This window comes from Eurosta solidaginis, chromosome 4 (assembly GCF_040869045.1).
Source record: "Eurosta solidaginis isolate ZX-2024a chromosome 4, ASM4086904v1, whole genome shotgun sequence".
NCBI classification, from domain to species: domain Eukaryota; kingdom Metazoa; phylum Arthropoda; class Insecta; order Diptera; family Tephritidae; genus Eurosta; species Eurosta solidaginis.
Window position 1 is genome coordinate 107,394,378 of NC_090322.1, and position 20,073 is coordinate 107,414,450.

At 36.9% G+C, this 20,073-nt stretch overlaps 2 protein-coding genes across 3 annotated transcripts; one reads left to right on the forward strand and one right to left on the reverse strand.

Moving 5' to 3' along the window:
• The first annotated feature begins 459 nt into the window (after positions 1–459).
• LOC137248108 (telomerase-binding protein EST1A-like) lies at positions 460–3,417 on the forward strand. 2 transcript variants are annotated; one of them, XM_067778987.1, is made up of 4 exons: positions 460–575; positions 688–760; positions 814–969; positions 2,965–3,417. In XM_067778987.1, exons 1-4 carry the CDS (start codon positions 571–573, stop codon positions 3,025–3,027), a joined length of 297 nt encoding a protein of 98 aa, XP_067635088.1. In that variant the 5' UTR covers positions 460–570; the 3' UTR covers positions 3,028–3,417. The 2 variants fall into 2 exon arrangements, with proteins under 2 accessions (XP_067635088.1, XP_067635087.1); XM_067778986.1 differs by having other exon boundaries at positions 491–760.
• Positions 3,418–3,590: 173 nt separating this feature from the next.
• LOC137248107 (micronuclear linker histone polyprotein-like) lies at positions 3,591–5,798 on the reverse strand. The gene has a single exon (XM_067778985.1). It carries the CDS (start codon positions 5,781–5,783, stop codon positions 3,666–3,668), a length of 2,118 nt encoding a protein of 705 aa, XP_067635086.1. The 5' UTR covers positions 5,784–5,798; the 3' UTR covers positions 3,591–3,665.
• Positions 5,799–20,073: the final 14,275 nt, after the last annotated feature.

The window sequence follows — 20,073 nt, forward strand, 5'->3', positions numbered from 1 at the left end:
ATCACTTTCCTAGGTTAGCAACACCAATTCAACTTCAACTGAAATAATTTGTAATTCGTAATACCAAACAGGAGTTCAGTTATCTTAAAGTTGAGTTGTTTTAATTACAACTCAACTAAGTTGAGTTGTATTCCGTAATAGGGGCATTGAATTTATTGCCAAAGTGGCCGCTCAAAACTATTTATATGTTTGGGTCAGGCATGCTTAACGAACGAAACGATATCATTTCGTTACGATAATCAACGCTAATAAACGAAACGAAGTCACTTCGTTTCGTTTATTAACGTTAAGAACGTCAAATTAACGTTAATTTGACGATCTTAACGTTAATAAACGAAACGAAGTGACTTCGTTCCGTTTATTAGCGTTGATTATCGTAACGAAATGATATCGTTTCGTTCGTTAAGCATGCCTGGTTTGGGTGACCTTTGCCGTTATAAAGCGAGCGTGTTGCCTTTTATAAATAGCTGCAATCCAATGATTACAATGATGCAGCTAAATATTATCAGCAGGTACACACTAATACCTACCAATGGTATACCCTACAATCATTGGCAATAGTAGCTATTAATGCGGTTGGTGAAATGCTTTAACATAAAGTTATAGAAAATACTGTATTTGTTAATTTAATCGAAATTTGTTTTCGTATCGCAAGAGATTTGATGCATTTTATTTTCATATGCGTAGCCTAATGTCCTCAAATGCGATATATTCAGCACGCGAGAGCCTTTTAGTAATGTTTGACGAGATTCGTAAGAAGGTAAATCTAAATTAAATATTATTCGTAAATCAAGCTATTTCGATTTATTTTAGTATGAAGAAACTGAATTAAAGACATCACCTCTACATCAACATAGTCCACGGCATAATAATTCAAGTACTTCCAAGTGGATGCGTAAAGAATTGTGGATACATGTAGAATCTACATTGTACGACGACTACATCGTGCTTCCGAGTCTGAATACAACAGTATGTAGAAGTAAAAACATTTTAATAAAAGAGGAAACACGTTTAAATGAGCTGGAGGATGAAGGAGAATATATAAACACTGCACTTAAAATTGTTGCTTTACACTGTTCTCCTTCATTTACAATTGTCAGGTGTTTCCTTGCAATATTGCCAGCTCGTTAAAACGATGTTATTCCGAAAAAATTGCACTGCAAAGTTTTCCGAAATAATAAAAGTAATAACTGGCTATTAGAGATATACTCCGCCGCCGCCGCCGATTTTGGTCGTTTTTCGCACGCCGCCGCTAAATGTCAAAAATATCGGCGCGACGGTGGCGGCGGGGAACGGCGCGTTACATATTTTGTACTCGCTTAACACTGTTTAGGCCATTTATTGTTCATGTCGAAAATTGGTCGGATTTGGTCGAAAGTGGTATCAACGCATGCGCATCACTGCTAGTTATAAGAAACTATTTGCGAAATTTAACTCTTTTTAACTGTTCAAAAGTTATTTAAAAAAACAAGCGCTTTCGATGTCAGCTTAACACGGACTTTGCATCACCCAATTCACCAAGTTATTAAAATAAAACACTAAAAGGAAAGTTATATAATAAATTTATATGCTCACTTTGCATTTTTTTTTTTCAAAAAATTAATAATTAACAATGAATTCAAATAAAATGACCTAAGGCGAACATGTTTTCAAATTGTACTCAAGTTGTTAAAAAAAGCAAACTACCCAAAAAAGGTGCCGATTTTTCAAAAACAATTTAAATTTGGGATGGGTGAACGAATTTGCAAAATCAGTGATGCAAAATCTTTTAGTAGATTCTAGGGGCATAAACACTCCTTTGAAATGATTCTTACCTTATACTTAAGTTGAAGAGATATGTACGTATGAGAAGGGTTTGAAAAATCAATTGGGCTTACAATCAAACATCTGTTTTTTATTTGCGAAACTTAAAAATAGCGTCTGGAATGTTAATTTTGATTTTCATACTTCATCCTTCAACACGCAAGTCTCCCGGTTTCACATTTCCTAAAGTTGGCGGCTCTATCTAAAACTAGTCCCTTGGAATGAATTACGTTGATTATAGCCTATCAAGCAATTTTAAATATCACCTACACGTTACGGCTCCTTTTGCATAGGCACATATATTTTCCAAGTGAGGCTCTGTCCTTCGCAAGAACACTCAAAGTGGTAAAGCAAAAGCTTTCCCAAGACAGTCGAACTAATGACCGTGTGTGCTACTACCCTAACGTAGTGGACAGTCGAACTAGCCTGAAAACTGAAGCGACGCGGTCATCCATAATGAGCTCTTATATCATACGGACGGAAAATAGCAGTTAACATCTTTCAACTTAAAATCTGTCGACTTTCATTCTAAAATATCGTTTTGATTTAACGAAGACTATTGAAATAATGTTGTGAACGCAAACGTCTGCAAACCTTGATCAACATTTTAAAAATTTTATCCAGGGTCCTTGTAAAATTTAAATTATGTGGATGCGCCGAGGATTATACGATCAGAATAGTCACTCTCTAAAGTTTCAAGGTATTTCTCTGGTGTAGCTCGGCAGCATAGCGCGACAAAAACATCCGTTAGAAAGTCTTCGGAGCTACATCTAGATCTTCTAGGAAAGTGACGTCGACGAAGGTACATATGAGTTCGAAGTCGCATCTGTGCTGGAATATGGTGTGTGGGTTAGGAAGCGTGGTAGCGACTGGTGGCCGGGATTGCTACTGTTCGCACATCGGGAATTGTAGCTCTTAATCGTCGGGAATTCTAGCGCAAAAAACTGGACGCGCCCTGTGCCACGAGAGTAATGAGTATTAATAGACCATTAATAGCACCCGTAAGTCGCTTTTGTGCGTGATCGCCAAGGAGCCACAAGTGATTTAAAGAAATTGTGTTCGCGACGATTATTAGGAGTTAACCCCAGGTGAAGTTACGCTGTGCACGAGATATATAGACAAAAGTGTGACCATTCTATTATTATCTCTATTTCTTTTCAGCAGACGCAGCAGTACCAACTCCAAAGACCGGGGTTAGGTTCGAAGCCTCTCTGGAGTAAGTGAACGAGGGACAATCCCTCCGCAAGGAGTTATTACTGAACATTTTTGTTATCAAATACGAATGTGAGTGAATGCGACGCAAACATTCACGGTGACATACATAATACGGTCCATAGTAGTACAAATTTTATGCGCGGCAATTTCAGAGGAGTGTTTAAAGTTTGACGCTTAGCAGTCCATATAAAGTTTAAGCGTAAACGTCCATAGATGTAAAAAAACACAGCTATTGTTTCATATTTTAATTCAATTGGTCTGACGTGATTTAAATTATCTGTTCGTTTTCCATATACCAGTTCCCTTAGGAAACCCTAGTCTTCTTCGACTACCCGATTTAAATCTGCTTCGCCTTGTTGAATCGCCTTCCACGCAAGCGAATTTGATGAACGTAAAGCATTTAAACTACAACACGCAGTTTAAGGGGAATTATGAATACGAAATGGCTACTTTCAGATACATTCATTACATCGGGACATTGCTTGCTCCTGAGTTTTTTGTTGACTATGCTTTTAATAAATAAAGTTAGAAAAATAAGTTAATTCAACATTGTGTGCAATTTATCATAAGCTAGGCTTTATTTTAAAAATATATTGAATAAAAAACCCGTTATACACATAACATTATCTTAATTTTAAAATTGTATACTACATAATATTTGTATTTACATGTTTATTCATTAACATAATTTTTTTTTTTCTGCCCACATTTTTTTTCACGCTACAGCTGTTATCAACTTTTTTATTTCCTTTTGCTATTGCGAGTAAAGTTACTAGTTTTTTATGTGAATCTCCAACAATCCATCCATGCTTTTGATATTGTTCGCCATTATCAAATTCCTGCGCACAAGACGAATTAATTTTTCCAAAATCTTCGTCACTTGATGATGACCAATAATATAATCTTTCGGAAGCTAGGCGTTTTCTGCGTGGGGATGACTGGTTAGATTGATTTTTTCTTCGATTCTTATAACTTTGATTATTAACATTATTATTGTTGTTATTTGAGTGTTTCTTATTTGAAACACTTGTGCTAGTTTTCTTATTTAATTTTCTTATACTATTTACAGTATCCTTAGATTCGCTATATTTTTTGTCTTTATTATTTCTAGTTCTAGAAGTACTTTGTTTTCTATCAGATAAGTAATTATCTATGTTTTCATTTTTACTGGGCACATCCTTTACGCTGCATAGTGGGGAAGATTCAATTTTAGAAGCTTTTTTAGTATCTCTATTTAATGCCAAAACTTTATATGCAACATCAGAATTGTCCCTAGATACTTTTCTTTTCTTATTATTTATTGTACTTTTATGATTTAATTCGCTACTAATACTACTTCTATGTTTATTATCGTGATCAACTGATGTAGAACTACGAGTATATTTTCCTTTACTCTCCAAGGAATGTGTGGGTACATGATTGCTCTGTATTTTACCGGTACCATTTGTTTTACTGCAATCTTTTTTTTGGATTTCTGAAGATATTCCTAATTTGTTATCCTCTTTATCGGCAACGCATCTTACACTTTTTCGTCTATTCGTTATAAGTTTAGGGATCTCGATGTCTGTATTTTTATTACTACTCGTGCTTACTTGATTTCCTGTTTTGCGTTTTTTTCGCGTTTCCTGTTTCTCTTTCTCTTCTATTAAGGCTATTATATCTTTTGTGGATAAAAATTCTTCATATTCATCCGAACTCCACATTTCAACTAATTTTTTTGGTCTATTCGTTGCGCAGCGTCTTTTAGATTTTCGTTGACCCTCGTTAATTAGCTTAACTATCTCCTCTTGGCTCATACCCAGTTCTGATTGCAGTCTTGTGATTTCTTTTTGACTTTTTGCACAAACGTTTGACTTTTTTCGAGTTTCTTTTGGCCTTCGATTAGGTGGTGCTGGTCCCGCTTCGTTTGACGTTTGCTTTTGTTTATATTGCATATTTTCCGAAATTTCTAAGTTAGTACTCTTTTTTGGAATACTTTCTGACTGTCTGACTTTAGTACCACAATCTCCCCGTAGTTCGTCAAACAATTGATTTATGTCTGCTTTGGGAGAAAAATCTTTTTGTATTCCAATGCTTTGAACTTTAACGCTTGTTTTCGCCTTTGTACCCATATTTTTAAATATGCCATCCATTATGAGAGATTTATTTTCAAAAGTTTTCGCTGTCGCTCGACTAGAACTACTATCACAATGATTTTTCACATTTTTTTCATTTCCAACCTTAGGATCTGGTTCTTCATCACAACTAAGTGAAGCAAAATCAAAATCATCTCGATCCGAGTAAGTAGTCGTCGAAACACTATTATCATCTGTCAGCAAATTAACAGAAGTTTTAGGTTTTTGAAAGGTTATCGATTCTTTTTCCTCGAGTCCGATATTTTTGAACGGTCTTTCTGGTATCACAATTTTTTTACAGGCCGTTTTGCTATTGTCATCAGTTGCAGGCTTAATTTTTGAAGAATGCATTATGGTTTTAGACGATGTTGAAGAATGCGGCTCATTACTTTTAATTCTGTCGACATTACCATCGCTACAAATTTTTGGATTGTCAACAGCAACCGACGATGTTAGATATTCCCGATTGGTTATTTGTTGAAATATGGAACCCTCTTGTTGATTTGATAAATTAGTGAAATCGGGCGAATTGGATTTTTCATTTCCTAAAGCGATCTCTGCTAGCTCGGTCAATTTACACACTGCCGGCGACTTTGGTTCCAATTCTTTGCATAATATTAAATCGATATTCGTATTTTCATAACCCTTCATCGCAGCCTTGGTTTTGAATCTAGATGTTGTGTTAGTTACTGCAGAAAACTGAGAAACTCCAGAATAGTGGGGTGAATTCCTAAAACAAGAAAGTTTTTCCATTATAAGAAAAATACAACAATTTAATAGTCAGAATGATTCAGCTCTACTGCATCAACCAAATAAAACAAAATACAAATAACAAAAACAACAAACAGGGAAAAACTGAGATTAGGCCCCATAAATACAGACGCAGTGGCAGCCTGATGGTAGGTCTGCGGGATAATAATTTCTAATTTAAAAAATACAAAGATGTCTGAATAGAAATAGCTATAATATCAGCCAGTATGTTTAATTCCTTTCAGCCTTTCCATCATAAATAAAATACAATAATTTAATGAAAGAAATTATTGTGCAATACGTCTTAAAACTCAATAAAATTTACGAATTCATTATATGAATAGACGATGAAATCAAAGATCATAACTAACCCAGAGTTCAGGTGATAGTTGCTACTTTAGCAAATAAAATGAAATAAAAATAACAAAAACAACAAACGGAAAACTGAAATTAAGCCCCATACCAGAAAGGATAAATATAATAAGAAATGTCACTCGTTACTTGTAGCCATTTGCTAAATGTTTTCTTCAAGGTAGTCGCTGTGTTTTTTTTTGGGTGAGATGTGCATAAAATGTCTTCTATACATTTTCGTGGGGTATTCGTGTTTATTTTTTCGACTGTATTTAATTAATTAATTCTCTTTCCATAAATCACAGTTGCACAAGGTGCCTACTCGGCATGGATAAATGCGAGACAATTAAAAATGTCCCTCTTAGAAAACATTAGGCAGCATTTTTTTTAATTTCCAACGAGTTGCTCCCCACTCTTAGCAGACTGGTGGCTCTTATTATATTTATCCTCTTTGTCCATACATACAGACGCAGTGATAGCCTAATATCGAGTAGAATATAATTTCTAATTTAAAAAAAAAAACATTAAAAAGATATTAGATTAGATATTTTCTATTCTAAATAATCAAATTGACCCTTCTGACTACGCCACTTCCTTTCCCGACCTTACTCATAAGAAAGTGCCCCTTATCCACCCTAAATACCTAATCCTCTCCCACCTGATAATAATTTTTCAAAGCTCAGCCCATAATCAAAAAATATATCGACACAATATCAACACATATCGAGAGATGTTTCCCTTGTTGGCTTTGCCAGAAACGAAAGTCGCCGAAAAATTATTAAAAACCAAAACCTTAACAAAACCAGGAACAGTTAAACTCCATGAGACCCTCAACACTGTTTAAAGTACTCTCTATGCACCCTGCCTAATCAACGTTAAAGAAGAAGAGATCGTACAAGAACTCAAAAGCCAAGGAGTGAACGTTTTATAGACTCACCATCACACAAACTACACCAACAGGCAAAATGGTTCTCTTTTTAGACCTCTATTATATCCCAAAACCTCGATATCGCATGGTATAAAGTCAGATGAAGCCATATTTCCCTAACCCAACACGCTGCAGCAGCTGCCAACGCTTACGACATACAAAAACCTGTTGTTCTTTCGCCGTCACCTGCGGTGGTTGCAACCTACCTCCACACGAACCGAGGAATCGCACTCGATATCTATGCGCCAACTGCGGAGAAGCTTACCCATCTTCTGACAAAAACTGCCCGAGATCCAAGCAAATGAAAGAAGTCCTACAAATTAAAACTATCAACAAATGCTCTTTAGGAGAAGCTTTCAAAAAATAAAACCTAAACAATCCGCCCAATGACACATCCAATCGCTCATATGCCACCATGATTCAATCACAAGAGGTTTGCTCGACAGACACATTTTTTGACAATTGCAGCCATTTTGCTCCCAAATCGAATTGACATCCGTTAACTGTGTTGTTTCTTTGCGAATTTTCGAAAAATATTAGTAGTAGAAGTAGGAAGCAATCAGTTTACAAATACCCGCTAAGTACTGAACTGCATAATTCCTTAGAACATTTTTTTAAATTTTATAGTGAATTTATTAACTATGCCTCGAACTATTAGTATGGCTGAACATTGAACATAGGTAATTTTATGAAAACTGAGGACACCAAGAAATCGTTAACTTTCGTAAACCTATGAATATACGAAACCTAAACCAATTCAAAATTCATCGTTCAACGTCAAAACCTCGACTTTAATATTTCACGTAAAAATGCCATTAGTAATAAATGGAGATGCCATAACGAAATGTACTCATTGGGCATGTTAACTTATTCAGTTAAAATTCTAGAACAGGAGTCTACTGCTAATACGCGTCCAAAAATATTGATAGAGGTGACCTCGACAACAATAATCCGAGGGCGGAAAAGAAAAATTGTATCTCTGTCCGGAGATATTTGCAGTTGAAGTTGTTGTAATGTTTTTGTGCACTGAAAAAGGTTTTGTGTACAAAGGGATTTTGCACGCATTTAATTTTGATCCCTTCATTGGTGGACCGGCCAGGGTAATTTTTTACAAGCTCGCAACGCAACCCGGAGTAATTTTTCGGTTTTTCATCAATATCATTTGAACGATCTAGAATTTTTATTTCCGCCTTCGAATTATTGTTATCGAGGTCAATACGCGTTTTTTGACACTTCTCTCGGTGTTTTTGGGCTAGTAGTAAAAGTCGATCTTCTGTTCTATTAATTCCGTATGTTCGGAACATTCGTCTCCATTTAAGAATTTGGGGAATCGGTTTATATTTGGAGTATTATGTATATTTGATATATTCGGACCTCGTGAGGTAGTATCAAATGAACGTATTCCGAATATTCTAAATTAACGGTTTATCCGGAACGCTTCCATGAATACTTAACGGAAAAGGGCTTTCCGAAATTTCAGAATAAAAAAGTGAAGTCTCCCTCTGTAGCAGGACCGCACAAACTCTTCTGTCAATGTCAAGGCCGGAATATAAAGTTCTAAGACAATAAGCCATTTTCTTTTATTTTTTTGTCAGTTCATTGCGGCTGCTGAGTAGAGAATCACCCCATGTCGGTTGCCTGTTCAAAATGTTTTTAAAAAATTTCCCATTTCAAAATTTGTAACAAAACCGCCCTACATTAGAGTTAGATTGAAGAACGCTTCATCTCAGAATGCTTTCCATTAACTACCTCTTATGACAAAATGCATTGAATTTATGCTCATATAGGGAGTCTTTGAAACAAATTTTGAGATAGTGCATTAACGTACGGAGGTTAGGTTAGGTTTAACCGGCCGGTTCATGAGGACCTCACATAGACTGAGTAAGTACGTAGTGTTACCAGGAGTTAGTTTTAACGACCAAACTGAAAAACCCTATCGAAAACCAGGACCTAAGTTAAAAAATAACTCCGTCCTCTTGGCAAATACTAGACGCTTCCTAGGATTTAAGCCACTAGCTGCTTCTAGATCTGACAGCTGTATCACTCCTAATAGTTGGAGTCTTAGCCTGGCAAGCGCAGGGCAAGAGCACAGAACACCTTCGATCGTTTCCTCCTCCAGCCCGCACTTCCTACATCTGCTATCACTGACCAAGCCTAATTTAAAGGCATGTGACGACAGAAGGCAGTGTCCAGTCATAATACCCGTAGAAGCAACTTTGTTAGTCTAAGGTTGTAAGACCTGCACATAATCTTCGACACTTTACAGCCCCGCGCATGAACCCACGCCTTTCCTGCTTGGTCGATCATGTGCACCTCTCGCCTAAGCTTAATTTCGCCCAGTCTAATTGGGACGTCTACGGAGCAAGCTTCAAGGGATAGCTAATTCATCCGCTTTCTGATTCCCATCTATTCCCATATGCCCTGGGACCCAATATATATGTATGCTTCTCCCTGTCCCGATTCTCTCCAGGGACTGCTTACACTCTAACACGCATTTAGATGCTGTGGTGTGCGAGATTATTGCCTTAATTGCTGCATGACTGTCAATATAAAAGTTAACACGATTGCAGCTTGGGCTATCTTCTTACAGGGTTTCTACTGCTTTGGTTACGGCTACTATTTCCGCTTGAAAAACGCTACAGTAATCCGGCAGCCTGTAGGATCTGTTTATTTCCGGATCAGCACAGTATACCGCAGACCCTACTCCTTCCACTACTTTGGAACCATCTGTGTACACATGTATCGCCTCGTCCGCCATTTGAGCACCCTTGCCCCAACCGTCCACCTCTATTGTGGCATTAAGATCGCACTCGAAGCGCAGATAGGGAATCAGGTAGGATGTTCGTCTTGTGATTGATGACGCTATACTACTATGGCCGTATGGTCGGCGCTCAAGCTGCCCCGAGGCACCGAGCCTGGTTGCAGTTGTTACCGCTAACGAACGGAATTCTTAAAACAATTTCTGAAAGAATGACCAAACCAACATAACTTTATCAATTCATGAAATATTTAGTAGAAAATGAATTATTTCCCCAAAAAATTTGGCATTTACAAATTTGTTATCACTACTAATATACTACCAAAGATACTTTTCTACTACAATTTTCACTGAAGGGGATTGATTTATTCCCCGTTTTCCTTGCTTCGTAAAAGCAACCCGTCCACATTTTTCAATTTGGGAGTGTCATAGATCTGTCATCATTGGATAACAAACCTCTAGTGATTGAATCATGACATACCACTACAACAAAATATTCTGAAAGAACATCAAACAATATCATGAAAAAAAAACCAACGTCAAACAACTCTAACAAAACACAACTACCGTCGATCATCTAAAACGCCTAGCTTCATGGCGGAATCACCAGGTGAAGTAAATAAAAAAACAGAAGATGCACGCTAACTGAAACGGTAGTGATGTATTTTCGACGGTCAGAAGAGGGTAAAATTTTTACCCGGTTTGAAAAAATAGGAATAGGAAAATAAATACCTTTTTTCAGCATATCACTGACACCTAACGACAAAGCAAAATTGTATACAAAGGACCAGTGCGACATAACATTACCTTTAGGATCGAATAAAAATAAAAAAATCAATTTGGCCACTTTAACTGACCTCAATTTCAACTGCAGTTGAAACTTTCATTGAAAAACCGGACACAAATAAACATGTGTTATTCATATAAAGTACATATGTACCTCAGTTATTTACCCTTTGGCGGAACTTAAATGTGTTTCGGGTTCGATGAAAAGTTTTACAGTACCACTTGGAAGTGATCGTGATAGTCTTAAATGTGCTTCCGTCCCTTAATATTCATTGACATCTTCATCTGCTTTATTGATTTGTCGTTGAGAGTCGGGATTAAAACATAAGCTTTTCTAATATATAATAACAAACTTAATCAGAAGATCCCCCAAAAATTCTTGACAGTTGAATTCATGATGTATTACTAATGTTACCAAGTTATTATTTACCAAAATATATCAAATGCCCAGTGGCATTCGGCCTAGAACCAAAAGATACTGATCCGAAGTGAGCTGGATTCATATATTCTAAATTACAATCCCTAAGTGTAACATTCCTCTCATCTTAGTGTTCTGATTTTTAGCGCTAAACAGCAACAGTGAGTTACAATTTTTTGTATATTTAGAATACCACAGTTTAGCCGAAGTTTTTTCAAAATAAGATATAATACGACAAATTTGGGGTTCTTGTAGGAATGAGAAAAACATTCTTCGAAAGTCTTCACTAGTACTGTACAGGGGAAAATCCTTGGTTGAACATGGCGTGAATGCAAATAGTTTGTTTTAACAAATACCTGTTCCAATTTTTTTGGGAACAAATTAAACACATGTATATAATGATAATATCAAAAATATGGAATTACTAGTTTAGCACGGCCTTACTTATGGACGAGAACACCAAAGATACCCTAGTTTATGAATTTCTGTAATTAAATCCAGTAAAGGTCCATCGATATTCACCTAATAGTTTATGTGAAAAAAGTACTAAAAGGGCATATTTTACTCCTGAAAAATGCAAGAAGCAACACTTTTTCGGGGACAACATTGGTGAAAAATTTTCAGATAGCCGAATGACAGAACAAAGAAGAATTTAGAGCGAGACAATTGACGGCTTACTTCACCTGGTTATTCCACCGAAAAAATGTCAAAAAAACAATTACGATCAGCAACCATCAATCCTTCTCCAACAACAAAACTAATTACAGCACCGAAAACCATAACGAAAACACAAATAAAACCATATCCTCATTAACTAACATCTTACAACAACTAATCTGAAATAACAGTTTCTACGTCGGATAGCAACTCAATGCACACAGATTCAGATAACTAGCTTATTTTCGTAAACCCCGAGCTATGAATAAATATGTTAATACCATAAATACATATGCTAAGTAAATTCAATATTTTGCCATGGATCATGAAGCATGATGCTACTCAGAAACGAACATTAACCAAATAATATAAATCCAGGAAACCCACTCCCGTACTGGCTTTACTCCCACGCCTCCAAAGAACTACATAGCCTACTTCACCAACCACAATACAAACACTTATGTCAAGCAAGGAGTTGGAGTGCTCATAAAAAGTAACATCCCGCACATGCCTTCTATTCCAAATATATGTATAGAAATCCAACTGAACTTAAAATTCACAATAATATCGATATACATACCGTCGGATCAACAATTCACCAACCACGACATTGATAACTTATTCCAAAATATACAAAGTCCGGTTATATTAGTTGGGGATATAAACAGTTGGAACATTTCGTGGGGATGGCGAGCAAATAACGCCAGAGGTCTCACCTTCGAATCTGGGATATCAAGACACACCTATGTATACTTAACGACATGCAACCAACACATCTCTCCACACACGAAACTCTTACCACGTCGACATTGCCAGCTGACAGCGTTCCTTCCAATAACATCAAGCTTCACTCTAGATTATCTGCACCACAGTGACCACTTTCCCATTAAAACCACATTACAGTTTTGTTTGAGCAAATACGTTTCAACGTCCCTAATAGATTACTTCGTTTTTATTACCCATTTCACGCTAGTGCTAGTGTCAGTTAACCAAAATTTTGCCCCCATTACCAGAGCTGTTAATGAGCTGAATAATATCTACATGAAGCTAGATCTTGACTTTGTCATTAATTAATTTCTTTATTAACATACTACATATTTAGTTTCTAAGATTTAAATTCTTTACCTACATACTTTTATATTTCTAGTCTGTAAGATTTTGTTATTATAGACTAAATAAAGAATAATAATAATAACACTCTGCAGCACAACACCAAGAAAATACCTTTATGACCAAATTTAAACTACAGGAAGCAAACTGGGACAATTTCGCAAAAACTACAGAAGAATAGCTTATAAAAAGGGCATTAACCACCAAACAAATGGAGACGCTGCTTCGCTAACCAAATCTATTCGTGTCGGTGCAAGCAAATACATGCGGCAAACCTACTCAAATAAAAGTAAACGGTCCGTATTCTGCTGAAACACCCACCTCGCCGAGCTGCGTCTGGAGAAGATGACAAACTGGAAAACATACAAACGATACAAAATATCTAACGCCAAATTTCGGAGAGAAGCAAGAGTCGCCAAAGCCGAAAGCTTCGAACAATTTCCATCATGATCAATGCGGACACTCCCATCGTCAAAATATAGAGCCAACTAAAAATCATTTATAACAGACACTTCAGGTATCGAACCAAATAACATCGCAAACCACTTCACCACACATTGGACATAATTCTCCTCCAACAATTTTTTCTCAGCGATTAAAGCAGCTAAGCACCGAGCAAGTTATACACTAGCGCTCAATCCATCAAATTTCTAAGCCAAGATGCTAGAAACAGCTATCACCATATCGGAAACCCCAGCGGGTATATATAGCCAGAGCAATATATAGCTTCTCCAAACCCAATTGTCAACCTCATATATCCGTGGCGAATCCTGTTTCATTAACAGCCCAGGCTCTGACGGCCCCGAACTCCTCATAGATCTAGGGGGTGGGAGGACGGTATAGCCTAGAAGGTCGCATATGGTCATAACAAATCGTTCCTGAGATGGTCGGGCTTGGTACCGGAACATACCGGATCTGCATCCGGCAAAGGACCATCAACATCGATAACACTCCACAAAGCCTTCGGGGAGTGTCCTTATCGCTACAACAACAACCATATCGGAACTAGAATAAGCAATCAACAAAGCAGGGAGCACTCCCAGGGCGGACCGTATTTCTTACAAAATGTTAAAGTTTACTTCAGGTTCGACGCAGCACAAAATACAATATGTTTAGCACCGGATAATTCTACATCTCTACTTAAACAATCCAATGACCCAAACAAAACCTCCAGCTATCGGCCTATTTCCTTACTCCCGTGACTTGCCAAAATTTTAGAAAAATTATTGCCAATAGACTTTCATGGTTTCTAGGAAAAAAAAACTGTCGCCTACAAATCCAGGAGTGGGTGTACCGCCACACTTCTCTACAACGTCGTTCACTCTTCCAAAGCTCTATCATCTAGGAATCAGGTATCCATTCATTTAATTGAGTTTGAAAAAGCATTCGATCGAATCGGTGCACATTCTACACTCTAAAATTCTGAGGGATTGGGAATAAAATACGAGTATTAACGATCATTACATCTTGTTTAACGAACCGTCGGTTCAAAGTCAAAGTCAACAACACATTCTCTGACACCCAACTGCACAATGGCGTTCCTCAATGGAACGCAACGCATTCACACCAGCTTAACAGTCAAAAAAGCGGCACCTGTCTATACTGCAGCACTCACCTCACTGTCGGTCACCTACTTCTTTAATGCGCAAATGCAAAACGACCGATCATGCAATAGAAATAATCATAAGCCCATCAACCTAATCTCCAAAAAAAAAAAATTATAAATGTAAGACGTGAACCCAGGATCTTCGGTGTGGTAGGCGGAGCACGCTGCCATCACACCACGGCTGCCGCTCCCTGATAATTACTGTTTTAAAAATTTCAACTTTAATGCTATTAACGATAGAAACAGTATGCATGATTGGTATACTAGATTTTCTGGGAAAAGTTTAAAGCAAATTCAATCAAATTTGCTCCACTTTAATTCCTCGAAGAAAAAGGAAATGTTATAAAATTCCTTGGTATACAAGAAATTTGAAGAAACTTAAAAATTTAAGGAATACATTTGTTAAAAGGTATGAAGTATCGAAATTGCGTCTCCATAAAAATAAATATCTATTATATTCAAGTAAATTTAAATCTTTGAGCAAGAAACTTCATAAAGAGTATGTGGTAAAATTTGAACAGGATATTAAATTAAACCCTAAATCTTTTTGGCGTTACTTCAAGGCTAAAAAGTCGTGTGCAAGCATCCCGTTTCAAGTTTCTTATAATGGAACCTCTGCACATTCCCTCGGCGAAGCTGTCAACCTCTTTGCTGATTTTTTCAGTTCGAATTTTGAGACTGAGACGATTCTCACCGAAGAACCAGATACTATTAATGTTGGTCAATTGTCCCTGACTCTTGTAGATGTCATTCATGGCATTTCGGTGATGAAGTCATCGGTGCAAATGGATGTAGATGGGTTCTGTTTAAAAATATTGCAGCAGTTGCATATCCAATCATGTTAATTTTTAATAAATCTCTCAGGAACGCCTGGAAAGTCTATTACACCGATATTTAAGAGTGGTAATGAAAGAAACGTTGCTAACTACCGTCCCATTTCCTAACTTTCAACGGGCTCGAAATTGTTTGAAATTCTAGTCAAGAATAAAATATTTTTCGCAGTAAAGACCTTAATCTCACCTAATCAGCATGGTTTTATGCCTGGCAGTTCGACTGTAACTAATATAGCAGCATTTTATGAATTCTGTATTTCTTCATTTAATAGGAGAGTATAAGTAGATATTATCTACATATACCGATTTTTCGAAGGCTTTTGACAAAGTCAACCATTCATTACTAATATCCAAACTTGCTGGCTTGCGTTTCCATTCTAGTATTCTATCTTGGGTGAGGTCTTACTTGGCAGATCGAAGCTGTTTAGTTGTGGTGGATAGTACCTGTTCACGGTCGTTTACTGCCACCTCTGGTGTACCCCAAGGGAGCGTGTTGGGACTCCTCTTATTTGTTATCTTTATTAATGTCATTGTTTCGGGTATGCTAATTTCTTACTGTGTATGATGACTTGAAGATTTTCGCATCAATCACGACTCAATCTGATTCCAACTTGCTCCAAGCAGATCTTGATAACGTAATAAACTGGTGTAGAGAGAATCGTGTGCTTTTAAATATAAGTAAATGTTTTAGTATTACCTTTGATAAAAGTCGAAATGTTCCTCCTGCTTCGTATCATATTGGGGACTCTACGCTGTGGGTTGTTGGGGAAATATCAGATCTTGGTGTAGTCTTTGATGCTAAGTTTCTATTTCACAGTTAGGTTAATTATGTCATTGCGAAGTCCTATTCCACACTCGAGTTCATTCGCCGTTTCAGTATGGATTTTAGTGACCTTTATACTTTAAAACTTTTATTGAAAACCCTAGTGCTGTCGAAGCTCAAATATGCTGTATTCATTTGAAGACCGTACCATGCTTGCCATATAGACCGACTTGAGCGTATTCACAAAATATTTTTGCAATTTGCTCTCCCGTCTATGCGTTTTCTCGATCCTGTACTATCGTACAGTTCTAGGTGTCTTTTAATTAAGCTGAAATCATTAGTTAGTAGAAGAACAATGCTACCACTGACATTTTTATACGATATCATTGATGGGACGGTTGACTCGCCCTATCTTTTAGAACACATACGGTTCAATGTACCATCGCGAACCCTTCGATGTCACGATATTTTCTCTTTTTTAGATAGATTTAGAACGATTTATCCTTCAATTTGTCCAATTGCTAGGGCAATGGGGGAGATTAATTTGTTGTATTTCATAGATATTGATTTTTCTTGCTTGCTGTTAGAGCAGATTTATGTAGTAAACTCATTGCTATTAACTATTATAATGGTTATGTAAAACAAATTTGTGTAAGCTTAAGGTTCGCTGGTAATAAAACAATAATTTTTTCTGTAGCTATTTGTTGAGCTTTACGACCGGTTTCAAACTTAAGGAAACGCACAGATTTTTCTTATTCTCTTATGCATTTCGGTTCTATTTTGCACCTTCTTCAGGGAGTCCACAATAAAACTTCACTTATGTACATATATCACATTTAAATATTACGTGAGAAACAACATTGAAAACAATATAAATTTAATGAATGTAAACATCCAACTTTTTACGTCCGCATACATGTTTTTCGTTTGAGATCGCTGTTGAATAAGCGCAATTTATGTTATCCACGTCTTCTTTAAAGTTGACAGCATATTTTATATTTTGTTGTTTCCTCAGTCCTTACAGTGTTAGTCGGGTTTTTGTTCTTTCTATATCTAGTATTCGTACATTAATAAAGTCCGTTGTATGTTTGTTGTTGGTAAGGTGGTCTGCTAAAACTGTATTCGTTTTTTTCATTTCTCGCATCTGCTTTGTGCTCATTTACTCTAATTCCCCAATGCTCGCTTTGTTGTGCCAATGTATATTTTGTTTTCGAAAACTTTACCATTGCATTTTATCTCGTATTTAACATTGTGTTGTTGTTCTTTGTCTGTTTTGTTTGTGTAGATGTTTTGTTCAAGGTACAGTGTGGTTTGTATGCAAAGCTTGTGTTGTTGTTGTTCATAATTTTGTTTAATATTTTGTTGTCCGTTAAGCTGGATATACGTATATGTGACTCTTGTCTACATTTTATTTTCCCGTTCGTAGTTTTTTTTCCATCTGGTTGTGTATTCTGAACTCCTGATCGCTTAGGGTAAACATTTTTCTAATAAGGTTAACCGCGGTGTTTTCCTACTGAGTCCATGGGTGGTTGGAATGGTAATTATTCTCGTTCGTTCGTTTTTATTTTTTCGTTTTCTCTTATAATTTCCTAGGAAGGCTAATTTTGGGTTCTTTTCTGTTTCTCTCGTGAACTGAATTTTTTTATGTTGAGCGTTTAATATTTTGAGAATACCTTCCACGTCCATGGGTTTTTACGATAGCTAATATATCGTCTACATATTTGTCTATGTTTTTAATATATATTTCGTTGGATTTTAATTCAGAAATGCTGTCGTCTATTATTTTGTCAAGTACGATATCTGCCACTGTGGGCGATAGGGATTCTCCATAGGCATACCAAGTATCTGTTGATAAATCGTACATAAAATAGTTATTGTCGCGTACGCAGAAGTCTAAGATGTTTTGAAACTGATGTCTGGTAAGTGTTGTGTATTTTTCTAAAGTCTCCCATTGTTGCATGATGGTGTGAATTGCTAACTATGTGGGAATGTTGGTGAATAGAGATACTACATCAAGCGACACAAGTATTTCATCGTCGTTTATATCTTACTTTTTTTCTTTCACTTGGAACGAATTTTTTCTTGGAACATTGTACTTTTTGTATACGATTTCTTTTAATGTGTGGGCTATGTATGTATTTTGAAAGACAACAAGGTACATTAACAGACGACGAAATAGGAAGAAGAGGAGAGTTTTCTTTGTGTATCTTTGGGAGGCCATACAGTCTAGGCGCCACTGCCGCAGTGCACGCGAGTTTGTCTTCTCTTTAAAGTTTATGTTCTTTTGTTTGTACATTTCATTCACGATGTTGTTGTTTTTCCTTTGCAACTGAAGAGTGGGGTCTGTGCGTAGAGTTTTGTACGTGGTCTTATCGTTCAGTTATTCACAAATTTTTTGTTTGTAGTCGGTCTTATACATCATTCCTGTTTTATTACCCTTATCAGCATTAGTAAACACTATGGAGTCTTTGTGTTTGAAACTTGGAATATAGTTCAGAACCCGATGGCAATGCAATAATAAGAAAAAAAAAACTCCGATAGGTAGCGCATGGATCGAAATATTTAAAAAAATCGTATTTGTGGTCCGATTTGGTTCATATTTGGAACACATAATACATACATGAATAGAAAACGACCTATAAAAATAAGCGCCGCTAGGAGGCGCAAGGATCGATATATTAAAAATATCGTATTTGTAGTCCGATTTGGTCCATATTTGGAAAACATAATACATACATGAATAGAAGCGACCTATAATGTCCGATTTGGCTCATATTTGGAAAAAATATTACATACAGGCCAGTGGAAGTGACACCAAAATATTTTGGAGTTCGAGGAGGGACAAGCATACGTGACGCAGAGTCGAGTAAAGTCTTTGGAAGAATTATGTATTTAGGACTTAGATTGTAACAAATTGTCAGGAAAGATACCTTGTAATAATAAGTCACTAAATGAACTAATAGAAATAATAGGCAATTCAATAAAGACTAAAAACTTGAAAATAAAATAATTAAAAAAAAAATTTAAGTTAAACGGTTTTATTGAAAACAATACTTACATGAAGTAATAATAATACTAAAAGCTAGAAAATAATTAGGTATGTCCTAGGTACTAGTCATCACAGTCCTCATCAATCTAGGGCGTTGATCAGACAATTAAATAAAAGCGTGGATGAAAAGCTGCTCTCCACAACACAACATGCATACACCAAAGGCAAGTCGGTAGACACCGCATTGCATAGGGTGGTAATAAGCATAGAGAAAGCCCTGGAATATAAGAAATATGCTATAGGAGTATTCTGCTAAATTGCAGGAAGATTACATCACAATGGGGATTGTACGAGGCCGCGAAATCAGGGGACAGGGGCACTCCGCAGGGAGGAGTGCTATCACCTCTGTGTGGACGCTGGTCATCAACCAACTGCTCAGGCGATTCGATGAGGGCCCCGTAAATCTTACAGCTTGTGCAGATGACGTTGCAATTGTCATAAGTGGAGATTGCCTTCCAACGATTAGCTCTTTGATGGATCGTGCGCTTCGGGATATTTGTACCTGGGGATCTAATGTCGGATTGAAAGTCAACGCGGAGAAGACGGATATGGTCTTGTTTACATAGAGTTACAAGGTCCCAAATCGGACCAAGCCTAAGTCAGGAGGGGTGACCCTACAAGAGAAACCTTGCACAAAATATATAGGAACCATCCTAGACAGTAAGCTGTCATGGAAGCTCAACGTGGAGGAGAGGGTGAAGAAGGCTTAAACGGCACTTTATGCATGTAAAAGAATGCTGGCGTGACGTGGGGCTTATCGCCCTCTCTTTCTCATTGGGGTTTTACAGCGATTGTAAGCCATATTCTATACTATGGAGTTCTTGTTTGGTGGAAAGCCACACAAAGAACAACCTAAATCAAAAAACTAGAGCGGGTATGCAGACTATCAATGCTTAGCATTACGGGAGCCCTGAAAACAACCCCGACAGCTG

Excerpts from the sequence above, each read along its gene's own strand:
- LOC137248108 (XM_067778986.1), top strand. The coding sequence starts at position 680 with ATGCGTAGCCTAATGTCCTCAAATGCGATATATTCAGCACGCGAGAGC. Across the intron at positions 761-813 it reads TTGACGAGATTCGTAAGAAG|TATGAAGAAACTGAATTAAA; the intron begins GTAAATCTAAAT and ends GATTTATTTTAG. Across the intron at positions 970-2,964 it reads TTCCGAGTCTGAATACAACA|CAGACGCAGCAGTACCAACT; the intron begins GTATGTAGAAGT and ends ATTTCTTTTCAG.
- LOC137248107 (XM_067778985.1), bottom strand. The coding sequence starts at position 5,783 with ATGAAGGGTTATGAAAATACGAATATCGATTTAATATTATGCAAAGAA.